Source organism: Castanea sativa, chromosome 7 (assembly GCF_040712315.1).
Source record: "Castanea sativa cultivar Marrone di Chiusa Pesio chromosome 7, ASM4071231v1".
Lineage (NCBI taxonomy): Eukaryota > Viridiplantae > Streptophyta > Magnoliopsida > Fagales > Fagaceae > Castanea > Castanea sativa.
Genome location: NC_134019.1, coordinates 20,433,923 through 20,454,270, shown reverse-complemented (window position 1 = coordinate 20,454,270; position 20,348 = coordinate 20,433,923). Strand labels below are relative to the sequence as shown.

General features: G+C 36.1%; 1 protein-coding gene across 1 annotated transcript; it reads right to left on the bottom strand.

Moving 5' to 3' along the window:
* Positions 1–976: 976 nt before the first annotated feature.
* Positions 977–19,753, bottom strand: LOC142642502 (protein EXECUTER 1, chloroplastic). The gene is made up of 12 exons (XM_075816868.1): positions 19,134–19,753; positions 18,124–18,240; positions 17,966–18,031; positions 15,888–15,994; positions 14,262–14,343; positions 10,619–11,371; positions 10,394–10,517; positions 10,052–10,221; positions 6,612–6,686; positions 6,396–6,488; positions 6,095–6,243; positions 977–1,513 (listed from the first exon to the last, which is right to left on the bottom strand). The coding sequence occupies exons 1-11, from the start codon at positions 19,551–19,553 to the stop codon at positions 6,151–6,153; spliced, it is 2,100 nt and encodes a 699-aa protein (XP_075672983.1). The 5' UTR covers positions 19,554–19,753; the 3' UTR covers positions 977–1,513; positions 6,095–6,150.
* Positions 19,754–20,348: the final 595 nt, after the last annotated feature.

Below are 20,348 nucleotides of genomic sequence, written 5' to 3'. Positions count from 1 at the left end.
GAGGCGGGGACGGAGACCCCATTCTTCGGCTCCGCCCTGCTCCATTGCCATCCCTAAGCATGTATTCAGAGACTCTTTTATTTTTTTGTAAAGGTTAATAATTTACATTCATAATAATTTGAGATACTATATTTTTCAATCACCAAAAATTCCTAGAAGTGTGATGAGTAATATGTATTTGTAGGTAAAATAATTTTACAATACATTTTTTTTTATTGAAGAGTTTTTAAACATGTAGTTATCCACAAATTTGTAAAAAGAAATAGCCAGAGTAGACTTTTTTGGATAGTGTTTTTTTTTTTTTTTAAAATTAAAAACATGGGTAGATAACTTTTATTTTAACAGGGTAGATACCTTTCCTTTGATAGAAAGTGGGTTTTTTTAATTAGGTTTATTTTTTTTAATTTTTAAAAAGAAGTCAAAAGCTGTTTAAATCAAACTTGTATATATCTATCTAGTTTTTTTTTTTTTTGGGATAAACTTGGGAGTGTTTTAAAAAAATGATTTGAAGATAAACGTGAGAATGATTTTTTTTTTTTAAAGAAAAAAAAAAACAACAAACATATAGTTGCTTTGAAGAAGTGGATTAGTGGGAGAGTGATCCTATTTTGTAAAAAATGTTTTAGGTGAAAGCTAGAGATATATTTTTACAATGCTATCCTCAAGTTTTGCCCCTACTTAAACGTAGACTATAAAGGCATTTTGAAACCAAAAAAAAAAAAAATCCAGTCCAAACAAGAAAAGCCTCTTAAATAGTAGTATAGATAAACGTTTTCAAGATACAGCTATAATTCACACGATAAACAAAATAGCTAATAAAAATAACCTCATCCAAACAAGGGTATACACCAAGTGAAATTTTCTCTTTAGGTTCAGTTAATGGCACAGGTACACAACTTCCAAGAAAATTCAATGCTACTTCGGTGTTTATCTAGCCACATTACTTTCAAGTCTTGCATGGCATAACACAAGAAAATGACACAAAAATAATGAAAAAGAATTATGATTAGTTGATTACATAGCACTTAAGTTTTATCATTTTGAACTAAACCCCAAAAATAAGGCCATCATCAGGCCTCACATATTTACATCTCCAGTTAAGGTAGTTCACAAGACCCATCCAAGGGTTGGAACTATCAAATAAGTGTTAAAATATAAAGCATATTCTGATCAAGTTACCAGACAAAGCCCTGATAATTAGCAATCAATCTGTAGCAAAGCAAAAACTAAAAAATACATTGATGTAAGGGGTTGCTCCAAAAAATGAGAAATGGGAGCAACATTTGTTACAATTTAAAACTACAATACACCCGAGTGAATAGTCAGATACTCAAAGAGATCTGAATTCCCTTGTTTGTCAAAAAAAAACAAAAAACAAAAAACTACAATGGTTACATTGAGTCAATAAGCCAGTCAGTTGAGTGAGCATAGGACATACAGCCGAAGATCTTCAGGCTTTCTCTGCTGCTTTGGGGAGAAAAACCAACTTTTCACTAATATATATCTTATACAACTGCACAACAAAGATGATACAGGAAACCACTGTATCAGTATCTCAAAATATATCAAACCATTTTGTACTAGGCTCTACTATCGGTCATTATAGGAGATATTTGCAAAATCAAATGCACATAGAGAAGGCCTGTAATGATAATTTTCTATCAAGTAAGGTCAAAGTTCTCGTCCAAGAAAACCTTTGGTTGTGTTTGGATGAAAGTAATATTTGCACAGAAGATTTCCTGTAATGATAATTTCCTCTAAATTAGCACCCATCAAATACTAATTTCATTGTTGTATAATTCATACATAAACAAGGAAACTCATTTATTTATATATATATATATATATATATATATATATATATATATATATATATATAAGCCAGTAATGAATCCCATCCATTACACCATGGCCACCCACTGTCAAACCATATTTTGACATATAAAGTTGTGAACATAATCAACACCTACCCATTATAGTACACATACAAACACAGTTGAAATACAAATATATAAAAATTTTGTGAGCTATGAAAAATCAATTAGAACCAAAACAGAGACCAAAAAAAAGGGAGTTGAAGACCATGAAGAAAACATAAAGGTATCAATTCAGAAACCGAAAAAACCTTTTGGGAGAGATTTCATAGAAATTGCCATTAAGTTCTGGTCTTCCACTTCATCTTTTAGCAAGTAATTTTAGAAAATAGGGCAGCAGAAGTCTACAAATAACAATGGGTCTTCATTGCTATGAATCACGGACAGAGGACACAACATGACAAGATACAAAGATGAAAACATGGCAATTTGGGAAAAGGTAGGACACAACATGGGGAGACAGAAATTAATTAATTAACAAATATTTTAAGCATATGTTAAGTTTTTTTTGGATTTTAAAAATAAGTAACAACCATTAAAATGTTTGCGGCCTAAAATCCATACTTGTCATTGAATGGTGTTGTATGTGCAAGTCGGTTGGAATTTGTTTCTTCATTGCCCTATTGCTCAAGAGCTATGGAGTATGGTGCTTGTTCTGTTTGGGGTCATGTGGGTTATGCTTTGGTGTGGAGGAGCTTCTGCATGATAGGTGGATTGGGGATTATATCCTAAAAGATCTCTACCCTGAGCTCTATGTGTGTTCAGTGGCCAAGGATGCTTGCATTTCTGAAGTTTTGTGGCTTCCGGAAGGAGGTTCTACTAGAGTGTGGAATTTAAGGTTTTTTAGAGCCTTTGAAGATTGGGAGCTTGCTGCTTCTTTTTCTCTTCTTCACTTTATCCAACCTCATATCCCTCGGGGGGATAGGAGGGATTCTCTTTGTTGGCGGCTCAAAGGCAATGGTATGTTCGACACCCGCTCTTATTACCAAGCAATCCGGGGTTCTTCGGATTTTTTGTTTCCTTGGAAGGGTGTTTGGAAACCAAAGGTTCCTAAGCGAGTAGCTTTCTTCTTGTGGACAGCCGCTCATGGTCGGATTCTCACTTTGGATAATCTCATGATTAGGGGTCGTCGCCCTTTGGCAAATCGGTGTTGTATGTATTGTTGTGACGGGGAGTCGGTTGACCATCTTCTTCTTCATTGTACTGTTTCTCATACATTATGGTCTCTTATGCTTCAGGCTTTTGGTATCCACTAGGTTATGCCTAGATCAGTGTCGGGGTTGTTATCTTGTTGGCATCAGTGGTTAGGGAAGCACAACTCGAATATTTGGAATTTGATTCCAGGGTGTTTATTGTGGATTATTTGGTTGGAACGAAATCGTCGCTCCTTTGAGAACATGGAGAAGACTTTGGATGAGTTAAAGGTGTTAAGTCAGAGAAGCCTCTTCGAGTGGTCTCATTGTTGGGGTTTTACGGATTCTTCGTCTCTTTCAGAGTTTATGTTTTCCCTTAAAGTTTCCTTCCCTTAGTTTTTCTTTCTTTGTATCTTTCTGTTCATCATCATGAACATCCTGTACTACTTTTCCTATTAATATTACTTCTTTGATTACCTATCAAAAAAAAAAGTGGAGGAGCTTCTAACTAGTTGGAAAGGCTTATTTGGTAGAGCTGACAATAGTATGATTTGGAACGCTATCTGCCTCATGTGGTGTCTTTGGTGTGAGAGAATGCAGTGACTTTTACAGGAAGGGAGAAATCTGTGCCAGATCTAAAGCTTTCTTTAGTCAAATCTTTATTTGAGTGGATGAATGCTTTCCCTTTATTTTCTTTTGCTAAAATGTTTGAAATGCTTTCATTTTGTGCTTAATGTTGATGTACTTTATGTACGCATCCTGTGTACAGTGTACACGGTTACTTTGGTCCCCATTGTTTGATGTGGTATATTTGGCAAGAAAGGAATGGTAGAACTTTTCTTATCAAAAAAAAAAAAAAAGGAATGCTAGAACTTTGATGGCTGTGTGGTGCGTATGAATAATTGTGGATTTGAAACTCCAAGTGATCATAACTTTATTCTAGTGGATGCTGGCCACGGGACATATCCTTTTTGTAATTTATTGGAGTTATGGATCATTGTTATTTCTGTTTTGCATTATGTTGTTCATATACTCCCTGTGTACTTGATGCATTTTTTCTAATAAAGCGTATTATTTATAAATAAATAAAAAGACTTTTTTTTATTCTTGTCAGATATAAACATTTTTTTATTGAGGGAATATATTATTAGAATGAAGGAGATGTAAACAATTAACACCAAAAAGATACATTGGTCCAAAAAGTTGGACTACAAAACCCTCATATAAGCAAAGATGGAAGAATTCCAATGAGAGAAACTACCAGGGAAGGAAATGTTGGAAACAAAACAATGTACAAGCTATCAGGGATAGAGGAGGGAAAATAAAAAAAGTTGAAGGAAGTAGTGGATCACATCCTTTCCATTTCCATGCTTAAGAAGAGTAGAAGATCATGAACCAGGCAAGAAAGAAAGACAGCTGATGAGTTTGGAGGGGCACAAATGAGATTCAAGAGCATCGATTTGATTGTTCTGAGTGGCCAGAGTGCAGTTGTGTTGCAACCATGTCTTCCTCATATCTTGATGTATATGAGCAAAAACTAAACACACATTCAGCCGTGTCCCCAACACATTTCAGACACGAACATGCAAGGGGGTTTGCCCTGTCTATGGTTCTATGCTGCCACATCACAGATGGAAAAGCTGATTGGCTACCAGTTAAAGGAAACTACGAGTTGAGGTACTCCCTGGATGTCGATTGGGTTACAGGATGGATGACAAGGCTGAGCCCCTTGGAGAGGGCTTAGGAGAGTGGCGAGCAGAGCTCCTCAAGCTCACTGATGAGTGCAAAGATGGCAAGCTTGAAGCGGAGGACTTCCACTTGCTCCTCATTGATGAGATTTCCTTAGTTAATAGCTTCCTCCATCTTCTTCTTTTCTTTTTTTTGATAGGTAATAGAACTTTTATTGAAAAAATGAACATCGTGTTAATAGCTTCCTCCATCAAGAGGAAGAGAAAGCTGGGGACTACGTAATTTAACACCTCAAAGGCCATAGTGGTAGTCATTGAATCCAATTTTGAGGGGGTTTGTGCAATTGATGGAAGAGCAATATCAGGTTTTGTGTTCATACAAGGACCAATAATATGGTGATGAGAGAAGACCTGTCGCAGAGTAAGTTGGAAAAAGAAATCTATTTAGGAGGAATTTGTACCCAGGATTTTGAGATGACAAATTCCACCTAATAGTTTCAGAGGAATTTTTTATTTGCCACTTTTAGCTTGACCAAATTCAGAAATCACAAGTACTAGAATTTAAAATGCCAACTTAAACCCAAAATTCAAGGTAAAAAATGCTGCGCCCAAACACACAGTAAAATCACCCATTAACATAAAGGTATAGGCCATATTTGGTTCTCTAGTGAACAGGAAAGCCTCTAGTTAAAGATTTTAAGGTGTCATTCAGTGCATAACCTTTTTCAATTTATGCCAAACAGATTATATATAACAGGCCAGTAAATATGCTCTCTTTTTCTGGGCCTTCCCCACATATTACCAATCATGGTCACATAAGGAAGTTAGTGACACCTTATGTGGCTGAAAGTCATATTGTAGCAACATACTAGTTAGAAATTCCAATATCAATAGATGCATAAAATGGTTCCTTTGTCAACATGCAAGGTTCAGGGATTTAATCTGTTGTGTGTGCATGTGCAAATCAAAGAAAGCTTAATTCTAAACTCAGCTTAGAGGGGGTAAAAAAATGTATGTAAGCTATCTGCAAGGTTTTGGGATTTACTCTGTTGTGCATGTGCAAATAAAAAAATCTTGATTCTAAGCTCAACTTAGAGGGGGGGACTAAAGTGTATGCAAGCAATTCAGTATTCACGAGTTGCTATGTGATCCCCTTTTCCAAAGGAGAGATGGTGATGATGGTGATCCATGACTATGACCACACCCAGCAATGATATGTACATGATAATGAGTTAGAAAATGCCAACATTTGTAAGGTTATACTAACATTTCAACTTAGTTGATAAAATTATTTCTTATCAAAACATTTCAACTTTGCTAATTGTCTAAAGAAAGTAAACCCCAGTTAATCATGAGCACAACATTGAACTTATTTTCTTTTTGCACAAAGGGAACTTACCTACAAAATCTGAACAAAGGATTTACAAGCTGGAACATAGTATGTACAGCAAGAATCTACTCTTGAAGCCTTAGCCTATTGAAGAACACCAAGAAATGTAGTTCAGGGGCCCAATAGACAAATCCAACAACAGGCCCTCCTTTAATGTACTGCAAAATTTCATTTGAAGGTACATAACACAATCAGTACACATTTGAGAAAGAAAAAAAAAAAAAAAAAAAAAAACAGTGAAGTACATGTTCAAGAAAAACATAGTGAATACTACAAAAAAGTTAGACAAGATAAATAGTCAAATGTAGACCTTTCCATCAAGAATGACAAGTTCACCATCAACCCATCGAGGATTGCGAAACCCAGGATCAGCAAGCCTACCTTGACCTTTATAACGAGCAATCTAAGCAGCCAACATGATCACAAGAAGCACTTAAATTTATGGAAAAGAGAAAGTGGTGATAATGAACAAGAGAAATGCATACAAGAGATTAGAAAAATTCAGATGCATAAGTTTAAAGGATACCACTCCAAATTCTTCTGGAATAATCCCCTTATGTGGAAGCTGATATCTTTTCCCAACCTTTGCACGGAATGCCACCTGCGGACCAACAATGTCATGATTATGGGGATAAACTTCATAAAAGGATAATTATCGTGTCTCAGGACCATTGTTTTTTTCTTTTCTTTTTTTGAGTATTCAGCACCAGCAAAATGCACAACCTTTAGATTATGAGCTAACCCAATCTCCATAATCTATGGAACTATGGTATCCTAAACTCAAGAGAATACAAATAACAAATCCCTCAGAAATATTACAAGGTTTCATTTCAGTAAAAAAATTAAAACATATTTTACTTGCACTAATATATGAGCAAGAAAATTCACAAGAAAAGCTAAAAATGAGGACAAAGAGAAGACCTTGATTGAGCTAAATCTTTTATGCCAGCGTAGTCTCTTAGAGTGGTCTCGTTGTTGGGGGTTTACTAATTGTTCTTCTCTCTCTGTGTTTATGTCATCTCTTAGCTTATCTCTCTAGTAGATTTTCTCTTGTTGTTCATCATCATGAACTTCTTGTATGACTTACTTTTTTTCATTTATAAAAGCTTTCTGATTACTCATCAAAAAAAAAAATGAGTAACAAGATTTTATTTGCCTAAAAACAGTGCCAACAAACTTATTAATGCCAAGAGGTTGTTATTAATTCCTTCTACATTCATTCTATCTATATACAAACAAAAGAAAATTTTTTAATAACTATATACGAACATAGAATATCGCCGAAACCAAGTAACCCTTATTTTTGCAAAGACACAGCAAGCGTAGCAAAAATCCCCAAGGGGTTGGCCTAGTAGTTTCTAAAGCCTCATGAGATTCATGAGGTCTTGGATTCAAAAACTCTACCCAAAAACTCTACCCAACATCTTGCTGCCACCCCCAAGGAATTCATTCCTATAATTACTTGGTGTGTGAGGAACAGGTGACTACACACACCTGGGGCAGTCAGGTACTTGAAAAACTCTAGACACCCTTGTTAATCAAAATAACATGTAGCAAAAAACACACAAAATTTTCAGTTGAATTTTAAGTTAGGAAGCACATATACCCCATAATAGCCAAAACACTTGTATGTGATACACATCAGCTATAGATGCTAAGATACGTATTGGATGCATATCCTTAATAGCAGGATATAGTTGGAATATAGAACAGATCTGACATGATACATTTGGAGGTAAAAGTTGAATGTTCATAAGGAAAAAAGGGGGGGTTCCATGTAAAATACAAGACTAGTGCCCTTGAAAGTTTTATAAATATCAGATATGGATCATGGACCATGCTTTCTTTTGTTATTTATTGCTTCTAAAATAATTTCATCATTTATACATATTTTATGCCTTCTATTGATGGTTGCTTGTCTCGTAACCTAAAAACTAAAATAATAATACTCAAGATATTTATCTAAATTTTTTTTTTTTGATAAATGATATTTATCTAAAATATATATAAACCAAAGCATTTGACTTTTTGTTGACTTCTCCTAATATTGACATATAAGCTTTTGAAAGCCCACATACAAACATAATCACAAATGTATATTAAAAATTACAAAGATTTCAAATTCTATAAAAATAAATCAGAAAAATATCATATTTTTTTGAACTTTTTTGTGCATTGCATTGGTTACTGACTAGTTATGTTAATTAATTAACCCCTATTGTACTGATCCTAAATTTTCAAGAATTTACATCACCGTGTATGTATCATATTGCACCTTTATCCCATATAATGCGTCACAAATTTAGAGAAACATAATAACTGTATTCTTTTCCACATATACCAAGCACAAATAGCATACTTAACTACTTATGACCTAATTTGAGTCAGCCACATTGATACAAGAGCAAAAAGGTTTTAAAACAATATCAAATGCTTCATATCAGTTAAAGCAGACCAACCAGTTTTGTTATTTTATATCATGACTACCATAATTATCGTGAAGTATTTATAACATTAAAAGCTAACCCTTTGCGTCATCACACTGGAATCACATATTAGAGTTTATGGTAAAGTCTAACATAACCCAAAAATAATTCCGCCCAGGTTTATAGGAGCTGCACGGGGCTCCATGGTTTGACCCCCAAGCTCCTTTGCATCTACAGGGTGGGCATCTTATTGAATTAACAAATAAACTGATGCAGGCAGTAACTCACTAATATAGTTGTATTCTAGAATTATTTTGTTTTAAAGGACAGGTTTTTTTGTCCTTCAGTACCGTTCCCAGTAGATGGTTAGTTGTGCTTGATCATGTGCGAGGTTTTATAAGGCATGTATCGATATTTTAGATGGCCAAATGAAAAGTTGGGTGAGTAGAAGCCTGTATAAGGCATTAATTGTTATTTTCAGAATTCAAATGTGTCATGCATCTTTCACTTGAGTGTGATGCTAGGTTAATCTTTCTTCTTCTTTCCCTCTATTTTCTTTATCTTTTCTATTCTCTCTCTATCCGCACATAAATGTTAGTTTTCCCTGAACCTGTGCCAAAATTCTTACATACCAAGTCATAACTCACAAGGTACTGAACTATAAGATTCCACATCAACTTATTTAAATTTTTTTTTTTTTTAAATATATATATATATATAATATTCCACACCACAAACTGCAGCAAATTCCAATGGTCAGCAGAACATTTCAATGTTCAACTTTCCTCACCAGTATAATAGGCTTGTTTTGAGCAAGAATTCACAAAAAAATTTCCCAAAAAAAAAACCAGCAAAAAATCATCAAAGCTAAAAGATTATATGATACAAATTCAAAAAGAGAGGTAAAAGAGAGAATGAGCCACCGACTGACTTGAATTAAAGTAAATACCTACCCTTTTTGGAAAAAATACAAAATGGCCTTCTTTGTTTTTCCTTTTTTTCCTGAATTTCATTGAGGCTTTCTATGGCGAGTGCCTCACTAAAGGCACCTTGCCTTAGGACCTCAAAGGTGCCTTAGTGGCACCTTGCCTCACATGAGCACCTAAGAAAGAGCCCAGCTTGTCTTTGACTACACTACCTACCCCTTCAGGCATGAAGTCGCAACCAAAAGTATCAAAAAGGGATTTCATGCCATCCTACATAACAATGTCGGACACTTAGAACCGTTAACTTCTATTTTCTAGCTAGCCAATAAGATTGCACTTTCAGCAAAGCTCATTTACATCCAATACCAAGTATTAAACTACCAGCTGTAGCAGACTGAGATACAAGTATCTCTTGTATAAGAACAAGATTCCTAACAATTCAAAGTAAAAAAATGTTTGTTTTTTTTTTTGCGAAAGAAAAAACACACAAAATACAGTGAGAATTTGTAGAAACACTAGTCACTAATAGAAAACATTCAAACTTGTTAATAAGCTCCACTAAGTCTGGCTGTCAATACCATGGTAACATAAAACAATCAGATTTAAGAAATAACCTTGCCGGCTGGTACATAAGGATCACCCGTAAGTTTCACAGCTTCTACATATTCATAAAATTCAAGATCTGAAGGCTCCTTTTTCCCACCATCTTCTTGCCACTGACCAAATTTGCGTCTCAGATGAATGACTTCTGAGGTGTACAGCCCATGTGCACCAATGTAAAGTCCTGACAAAATGGACATATTCCCAACTTTTAGTCTTTACACTAGAAGTTAGTTCAAGGACCCAAGAAAGAGAGTGCAGTCAAGTAATTAGAAATAAAATAAAAAAGTACTGTAAGTAGCTAATTGTATATAAAGATAATTATAAAAATGAACATGTTCTTATATAAAAATCACCATTCAGAGGATCTGAAGAAGTTGGTATTTCAATGCGATTGAAGGTTGTTGATCCAGACAATGATTGATAGTTTTGAGCCTGGATGAGTGTGAGATTTATTAATTCACCAACATCTTTGAGTACCTGAAAGTGAAGCATAAGATTATAAACTAAGCATTGATGTGGGTCTACACTACAAAATAAAATTTGTAAAAAGATATGCCAAGTAAAAACTTTAAACCAACCTTCAAGGGTATCTTCTCCCTACCGATGAATTTAGAAAGATCAAACATAACATGGTCAATGCTGCGTTGAACTCGACGCTTAGCTGATTTATCTACTGAAGCTTGTTTCTTGCCACCAGAATCATGCTGAGTGATGTTTTTCTCTATAGAAAAGCAAAATGACAAATGCCCCTTCTTCTCTAGCTTAGCAGGTACTCGGAGTAAATCTTTAGTAGGCCCACTGTTGGAAAGTTTCTGAGCAAGACCGCCAACAACAAATTTAACCGCAATTTCATTTCGGTCTTCACTTTCAATAATTTCAGGATCATCATCCGTTTCACTTTCATCACTTTGTTGGTCACTTTCCTCATTAACTCCATCACTCTCTTGGTCACTTTCCCCATTAACTTCATCTTTTGCTTCTACACTTTCTATCTCGTTGTCCTTCTCTTCATCTTCTTCCTCAATTATCTGCTCAATAACCTTGGATATTAAATCCCTGTCTACCTTCCCCGGTGCTGTCACTTTTAAAACCTTGACCTTCACACCAGGAATCATATCTCTCAAGATGTTCTGGAAACCAGACAGACCTTCAGCTAGATCAGAACTATCATCTCTATCATCATCATCTTCAGGATCTTCAGTATTCACAACAAATAGATCACTTTTGTCTTCAGTTGAGTCTAACGGATTCAAATTTCCAGTGGCATCCAATGCTTTAGAGCGAACTGTTGGAGAATCTTGAAAAACTCCTCTCCGCTTTAAGAACACAGCCTAAAAATGATATTATGTGCAAAGGTAACATACAATACACGATGATATAGCACACAATAAACACAGAATCCAAAACATCACAAGTGAAACACTGGGCAAACACATGCATGCCTATAAGTATATGAGGATGCAAGTATATCCAATATTGCAGAATCTCAAATTATAGATGCATAATAGAAATTTCTCAATGAAACAAGCACCCTAATGTGTATGCCATTTAACAATTTAAATTGCGAAAATATGAAACGTGTGAGAGATGATAAACTCCACAAGGATAAAAATTTTAAGGATGTAACAAATCCAAGATTGCCTGAGAAAAGAGCACCAATATAAAGCAACACCCTAGTTGTTTTTCACTTTTTGACAAACGTCACTTTATTAAGGGTGAGTTTTCAATGTAAAACACTTTTGGATATAGTTTTTTGCATTTTAAGGTATTTGGTACAACCAAAATTACTAGTAAAAAAAATCATGGTCAATAGAAAACTATACCAAAGAGGAAAAGAAAATTTAAAGCAGGTGTAAATGAATTTCTAGATCAAGCTTGTGGCCCTTCCCAACTCCCTCAACCAATCACCCCCCCCCCCCCAACCCAGAAAACAATAACCCTCTATGCCACCTTCACCACCTCTCCCTCCCCTAGTTCCTCCATGCTGCCACCACATTCCACAACCACCACTGCCTACTGAATTTTGTATGTTTTTTTTTGGTTTTAACAATTTTATATATATATATATATATATATATAGGGAAAGGTTTTAACAAATATATATATATATATATATATATATAGAGAGAGAGAGAGAGAGAGAGAGGTTATCAGTGCAACCAAACACTACAAAATTATTTTCAAGGTCTAGACCCAAAAAAAATAAGCACCATGTTCCCTCAAAATATTTGCTATTGATGACATTTTTCTACAATAATTTTTTTATCAAAACAAGAAAGGGTGTAAATGTTTAAAGCACGAGAAAGAGAATAAAAAGATAAAATGTAATACCTATCATAAAAAGAAAACCGAAACCACAAAGTAAGCTTCTTGACTACATTTAACAAGAACATCCATTGACTTGTGCCAAAACCACTAAAGGAGGCTCCTTCAATTAAAATCTAGTTTAGGAAATGCAGTACTTTCTAAAGTATTAAAGAAACAACTCTCCATCATAAAAAACAATGGATCTAGGTGTAAAAATTCATGCTTGGAAATGAAACTTTGGTTACCAGTGATGAATGACAAGCCTGTGATACTCACCAAATACTTGAGCAACAAAGCTGTTTCCAACAACAAATAACAATATAACTCCAAATATGTTCATACTGCTAAATGATTTATAAATTGTGAATCACTTAAGTACTTTGCAATTCACCACCTCACGCAAATTGCCATTCCTTTTTTTTTTTTTTTTTTTTTTGTTAAGGTGCACACGCACCCAATGGATCATAAAACCATGATGTCATCCTCCACCTAGAACTTATAAGGGGAGGAGGTGCCATTTGAACTTGAGCTCATTGGCAAGAAAATTTACATTCCTTGTTGAATCAATTATTATACCAGAAATAGCAGAATTTTTCTCATGCATGACATATGCTAAAGCTTGTAGCGTTCACATTATCTGTTATCATACATATCCATCAAATACAGCTTTATTTCCACTCTAAGAACATTCACAGCAGTGTAGATAAAAGTATAAAACAACCCTTAGTCAAAAAGAATTTTGTGAAAGCCCCTAAAGCCACATGCATCAGCCTCAATGTTTTGTCCCATATAGCTAACAAATGAACAGTGTTCCAATACATTTGTTGAGCCCTGTTCATCAACAAACTAAATTTCACCCAATTTTAAATTCATTTCTCTCTTCCTCACTGAGATTCTCCTCTCAACCAGACCAAGCTCCTCTCTCTCTCTCTCCTTTGAATCAAACCTCCATGGCCAATCAAGCTCCTCCTTGAACAAATCTCCATCCTGTGCAATCCATAGATGGTTCCGTTTACAGATTCAGGTCAGTGGCTGGGTTGTGACTGATTTGGGTTGCTTGTTGTGGGGTTTTTTGGGTTGATTTTTGCGGTTCTCTCTCTCATGCATAGATCTATGGCGACCTGGGTTTGAGAACTCCATTCATCAACGGTGGTGGATGGGCGATGGTCTAGGTTTACTGATTTTATTGGTGGATGGGTTCATTGTGATTTACTGATTTTGTTGTGAAGATTTACTGAATTTGTTGATTTGGTGGATAGGTTTACTAATTTTGTAGACTTGGTGGATGAGTTTGACGGTGAATTCTGTATTCAATGGCCCGGGTTTTCTAAGGCAGGGATGCTTGGTGGTGTGAGTGAGCAGTGGTGTCAGGTGTGGCCGTGAAATGGGATAAGGAAGAATGAATAAATAATATTTTGTTGAGTAAAGAAATAAATATCGAGACTGATGTAGGTGTATGTTTGTTAAAATAGTAAAAGCTGAGTTTTTGGAACTAGTTTAGCTAAAATTGTGCAGAGGTTGATGTGGATGCTCTAAGACCAAACAAAAATGAAACCTCAGTTCCTTTCTCTCTTTTTATAAATTAGTGACTCACATCACAAGACTTGAACCAAAAACCTCACCTACCACCCCATACTTATTGGGGTGCGAATTCCATTTGACTCAAAGGCTAATGGAATGACCCCTCAAATCCATTCGCCTACAACTCTCTCTCTCTCTCTCTCTCTCTCTCACAACTTCCAGGCACATGGGATAGTCACAAAAAGGTCTTAGTAAGTATTTTGCACAGAACTCAGTAAGCAGTACAAATTCAAAAGCACCCGTAAAGGGATCTACGTCAAATTCTTTGAAAGTAGAAAAGAAGATTCGATCAGCAAAGTATACAACAAACTAATGTGGCTAGAGAAAACGAACCTGCTCTTTGTATTCACCTGTCTTATTCACTCTAAGGAATACTTCAAACAATGGAACACCAGCTGCAGCAGTAGCAAGTTGCCTGGAAAGGGGGGAAAAGAGAAACAAGATTGAACAATCAGCAAAAGCAGCACACCATGTAGCAGGATCTGATTGAAAAAAAATTTATCTATATACCATAAGTGCTTTAAATTATAAGTAAATATGAAAAGGCACCCAAGATAACCAAACCAGTGTTGACTAAATATATAACTAAACCTTCCTGATAAGATATCTTCCAGATAGGACAGCATACAGCTGTTAAAATAAATAATCATACTAAAACCAGTGAGTTTTGGCCCAAAGACCAATGAAACAGCTGTAGCCAAGGGCTTGCAGCTTATTGACATTCCAAGAGAAAAAACCAGAAATCCCTAATTTGCCTAATCAGGGCTAGACATGAACATAGGTAGGGGTGAACAGACCCAATCCACCTCCAATTCACCACATCAGTTTCGCACCACGCCAACCGCTGCAGAGAGATTCTGATGATGACCAGGGCTGCAAACGGAAGTAAGCCTCTCAAATCCAGATCTAAGCCTCTCAGAAAACAGATCCAGATCTAAGCCTCTGGTATCTCTCTTCCGTCTCTCCCTCTCTCTCTTGTACATGCATTTGTTCTCTTTTTCTTACCAGTGATCGAAGCAACTGACCACCATACCAACAATAACCACCACCGATGTAGCCAGAATTTCGATCCAACAGCACAGCAGCAGTTCACATTTTACGAACCACCCAAAAACCTTCCCCACGCCAGCTGCACCAAACCGCATTCACCCCTACATGTAGGAGCTGCTTTTTAAACATTCCCACCCGTGCCCCTAGGCTCTTTTACTTGACAACAGGTAAAGCTGTTAACATCTGCTTTTTCCTCAATATTATCAGCTCTAATTGTATTTTTTGTAATTTACACGTTCTGCTTCTATTTGTTCAGTCGCAAAAGTCTTACAAGCAAAATTTTCTAAAACTGACTGCTCTCAACCCCATAAAGGTTATCAGCCACGGGTGGAACAGTTCAATCTTCTGTTCTGGCCAGACTGTATATGCAATAAAAAATTAAGAATATAAAAAAATTATTGAAATTTTAATGTTTGAATATGTGTGAGTGTGCATGCGTGTTTTTTTCTTTTTTAATATACCCTCAATTTTTCTCTCTGGTACAAACGTGTAAGACCATAACAGCATTTCTTAATTTTGAAGGGCAATACAATTCAACTCAAAGAAAATTTGAACACAGATTTCCAACTGCAATCTAACTTAGGGATCTATGGTAGCATTCCTGTCCCCCAGATATATTCAAACATTAACAAATAAAACCCATCAACTCACGAACAACTATCCCTAAACAAACCCATTTTCAACAAAGAATAATTAAAACAATGGAAAGCAATAAACAAGGAAACCCCAACAAAACAAGAGGCACAAATGCGTTTTTAATTCCAACAGAAAACAACTCCAATATCAAAGCTCCAGTCTTGGTTAAGACTTAAGAGTCTGACTAAAGCTTGATGTTGATTGTTAAGAAGTGTTGTTTCACGAAGAACATGATATCCAAATGAAACTTTTCGTTAATCAAGAAGACCTCACCGAGGGCTATAACTTCTTGCCACATATCTTCCATGCTCTGGTGTTATCCGAATAATTAAACCAAGAGGATCATTAATATCTTTTGAAATGCCAGCCCACCATCCCACCTGGAAAATGGAATCAAAAAACAAACTACATAAGACCAGGAAACATATAATATGGACATAATTATATTAGCTGTTCACGCAATTTCCTTAAAAAGAAGAGGACTCATCCACAAACTGGTTTGTTTTTCTAAGTAAAAAGATCTCATTGATAAAATAGAAATAGAGAAGTATAGCCCAAGTAAACAGGTATTATACACCAGGACACCGTAATTGCGATAAGAGTGGCAAGAAAAATCATCTAAAGTACTCGTCCATAAAAGCTACAAGATCTACAGAAAATCGTGGCCAGTCAACTTGTTCCATCTCATTAGTGTTCCAAGGAACTGAGACTTTCAACTGGATTACCAAACATTCTTTGCCTTTGAAACTATGCATATTCCTTTCTCTCCATATAGTCTAACATCAAACACAAAGGATAGCCCCCAAAATTTCTGACTCTGCCTTTTTGCCAAATAAACCTTTCCAACAAGTTGATAAATCTGGCACCATTTTTGAAACAACACATTCCGAATAAGCACAAATACCCCCACTTTCTCCAGTTATCTGTTGTTAAAAAGTTTACCCTTCGCTGCTGTCCATACAAAGAATCCAACACAAGGTGAAGCTCTAACACACACAATAGGTCTCCCATCCTCATATTATCCTATACTCCAGACCCTGGTGCACCTTACCAGCATACAGATCCTCCAAGAAAGAATCCATCGACTCTAGCCCCCCATCTTGAACTGTCCAAATAAAAGGTTTCCATTGAGTATGCATTTGACACATCCAAATATCAGCCATTGTTGCCTCTATGTTTCTCGCAATTTTACAGGGCTCTAGGTTATCATCCCCACGCCCAATCATACTGAATCCTAGTATCTGTCCCCGCCTCAAAATGTATATAACTTTCAAAATTAACCCAACCTTGGAATATATTTTTCCATAAGCTCACACTGAATAATGCTTAAACAGAGTCTTGCCCAAAAATTATCTTTCAGATTTACAAATTACAATTACTACCGCTTTCCTTCTACTGACAATCAAATTTTATGGAATTCATTGTCACTCCTAGACTGTCCTTGATACTTCTTTCCTTGACTCTGAAATCTGTTTGAAGTTTAGTCGTGCATCTTCCCCTCCGTAGGCATTGCCACATTAGCTTGTGTTGTTTGTTAAGCAATGTGTTGACCCTTGTAAACTTTGTTTCTAGCTGTCATTGTCATTGGTTGGACAAACAAGAGTATGAATTCTCTAAATTCTAGTAATTTTCTCACCACCATGCTGAAACCTCTCCAACCGCTTCCTAAATAGCCTTCCTGGATGATGACCATCCCCTTTTGAGCACTACCTCCGTACTTGTTTAGAGTCTAATTTTGTCCAAACATGAAGGTGCATCATGGGGCCATGAAGACTTTTATGAAGTCCTTGGACAAGTCTGCCTGAATGAGTTCAACCAACATGGCCAAGAGCTACCTTGCACTATCTCATCCCATGACTATAAAACATAGAAAATGTTTCCCTCTCATTGATCCTTCGAGTGAAAACATTACCTCCTTCCTCCACTGCAACCTAAAATGTTTTGGATTCAATCTGAAAAAGTTAAGAGCCACCCATGATTCCACCTTGCATCTCTCTTTTCCAAATTATAATTAATTTATATATAAAATTTTGACACTCACTTCTACTTGAAACAAACTCTTGGCATCTGCTTCTAGAGACTATTGTTGGGAAAAATCTCTTATGTTCACTTGTAAAGCATATTTTTCTATTAGGAATTCAAAATGCTTTCCGTTTATTGAATCCATAAACCATTTATTGGTACAAATAATATAAAGAAAATTTTTATTCTTTTTTTCATTCATTGCACATTGAACCAGCACTAGAATCACTTATCAATCTACCTTTTACACTTGCACCAAAAAAAAAAAAGAATTGCAGCAAAGACATATATGCACAGTATGATTCCAATTTTTAATTAAAGTAACTCACCAATCCAGCACCAGCATTATCTCTTATATAAGCCGCATCCTGGAATCGCTCTTCCACAACAGCTTTCTGAAACAAAGACAATCACACACACATGCACACACAAAGTTAGAAGGAAGAAAGACAGGCCAAAAAATGCTTTCTAATGATGTTTTTCATACATTGAGATAAGCCATGACTCTGCCAACAGTGTCATTAGTAGCTGCAGCTGCAATGGCCACTTTGAGCCTCGCAGCATCTTCATAATCCTCTGTAAAAACAGCACGACCTAACTGTGACTGTTGACACAAAAACCTAGTTAGTAGGGGTTAAAGAAAGACTAAAATACACTTCTTCTTTCTGATAAGTAAGAAAATTTATTAATCAACTAGGTATACAATAAGAACACAAAATTAAGCATAAAAAGTACAACAATCAAGTAAATCAGATAAAGCAGAAAATGAAGACACCCGAAGCATTTATCCAGTCAAATAGAGTATTGAAAAATAAAATCTTCAATCGTGCACCTATCATTCACCCTTCAAAAATCCAAGCATTCCTCTCCCGCCAAATAACCCACACGAGGCAATGGGGGATCCTGCTCCATATTGCCACATTGCTGACCCTACCACACCTCCCCAATCAACTAGCTAAGACTAAAGTACATTTTGAGACCTTAAAATTTGGAGTTGTTTTGATTTTGGTCCCTCACATTCCAAAACCTTCGTTACGACTTTGATTTTGTTTTCATATTAATCCTAAAGTCCATATTCTAACTGTCCATAACCATCAAAACAATAAAATCCCAACATTCTACAGTTATTTTTTTTTTTTATGACGTAGAACCTTGATGGCAGAGCCCTTTGGACCCACCCCTACACTCCCTTCTTCTTCTTTTTTTAATAAAGTGGAACCTCACCAAGGCAAGGCAGGGCCCTTTCTCCCCGCCGCCTTAGAGAATAAACCACAGATACACGAGCCCACTCGCCAAGACGGAACAGTTTTAGCAGAATACATTCTAAGATATTTAGAGCTACTATTTAATGAAACAGTTAACATAATGCGCACTAATTAATGATCAAATTACTAACAAGAAATGGAACCAAATGTGGAAAAACAGAATTAAAAAAAATAAAATAAAATAAAATAAAATTAGGAAACGTAAAGAAACCAGAAATGAAAACCACCGTACCTTCAAGATAGAGACGAGTCGCTCTTGGGAGTCGATTTCGTCGAAATGCTCCCGCCAGCGATCCCAATTCCAGTCTTCTTCTTCGCGTCGTTTCTCTTCTTCGTCGTCGTCGTCGGCGGCGGCGGCGATTCCGGCGTCTCTGTGAAGATCGTTCGGGCGAGGATTGAAGAAAGAATCGAAGGTCTTGATTGCGCTCTTGAGGAGCGAGTCCCACCGCCAGTTATCGGAGGAAGATGAAGATGAAGATGAAGAGGTGGAGTCGTGGCGGCAGCGGCAGAGGGCGGAGTCGGAAAGCCGAGAAAGGAATGGCGGAGAAGAGGAGGAGGAGGAGGAGGGGTAGTTTGGTCTTTTGAGATAAGGGTGGGAGGGGATTTTGGTGTTTGGGAAGGTAAGGTTGTGAGACGGTGATATGGAAGCCATACATAAAAATAAATTTTGATAATACACAGAAGAAACAAAGAAAGAAACCTCTCTCAAGAGTCAAGACACAGATACAGTGAGTGAGTTGAGTTTTATTTTTGTGTGGGCGTGTGTGTGTGTTGGGTTTTTATGGGATTTTAGTGGTTGTGATGAGAGCAAGTGAAAACCAGGTTTTGTGGTGACACAAATCCGTCAACTATGTGGGAGAAAGAAAGAGACAGAGAGCTGTATTTGATTTTGATGGATAGCTTTTTTTTTTTTTTTTTTTTTTTTTTTTTTACGTAAGGGGTAAAAGTGAGGGTAGGCCAAGTTGTAGATAAGGATTGAATTTTCAGTTCATGTATCCTGAATCTTCCAGTTCAACCCAAAATAGTATTTTTTTAGGTTTCTAGCTAATAAGATCATTCTGGTTTTCTTTTTACTGTTCTTCACAATTATAGAAAAATGGGTTCCCTTAGTTGTGGAGTGAGACCATTTGGGCAATTTGTTGTCAGGATTCTTACCCCTAGATTATCTCTCCCTAGATTGTGATAATACACTCATTTGGATCTTCTAATTTGATTGCTTTTATCATGTACAAATCTTTAACCGGATATGTCAGAAGACTTCCAATTGCAAATACAGCAGGATAAGAGCCGTACTGTAATAGTAAATAAGAATAATCCCCTTTGTGATTGACTTTTTCCTTTACCAACTCTTTTTGGATAATGGTCGGTATACGAAATGAAAATGGTTTAAGACTTTGAATGAGATAGACAACACTCAAATTATCATGAAAAAAATAAATAAATAGAC

What these genes read in the sequence shown, in the direction of transcription:
- LOC142642502 (XM_075816868.1), bottom strand. Translation starts at nt 19,553, where the DNA reads ATGGCTTCCATATCACCGTCTCACAACCTTACCTTCCCAAACACCAAA. An exon ending in GACTCGTCTCTATCTTGAAG is followed by an intron (nt 18,241 to 19,133) that starts GTACGGTGGTTT and finishes TTGTGTCAACAG; the next exon opens with TCACAGTTAGGTCGTGCTGT. An exon ending in CTTATGTACCAGCCGGCAAG is followed by an intron (nt 6,687 to 10,051) that starts GTTATTTCTTAA and finishes GTTGGTCCGCAG; the next exon opens with GTGGCATTCCGTGCAAAGGT.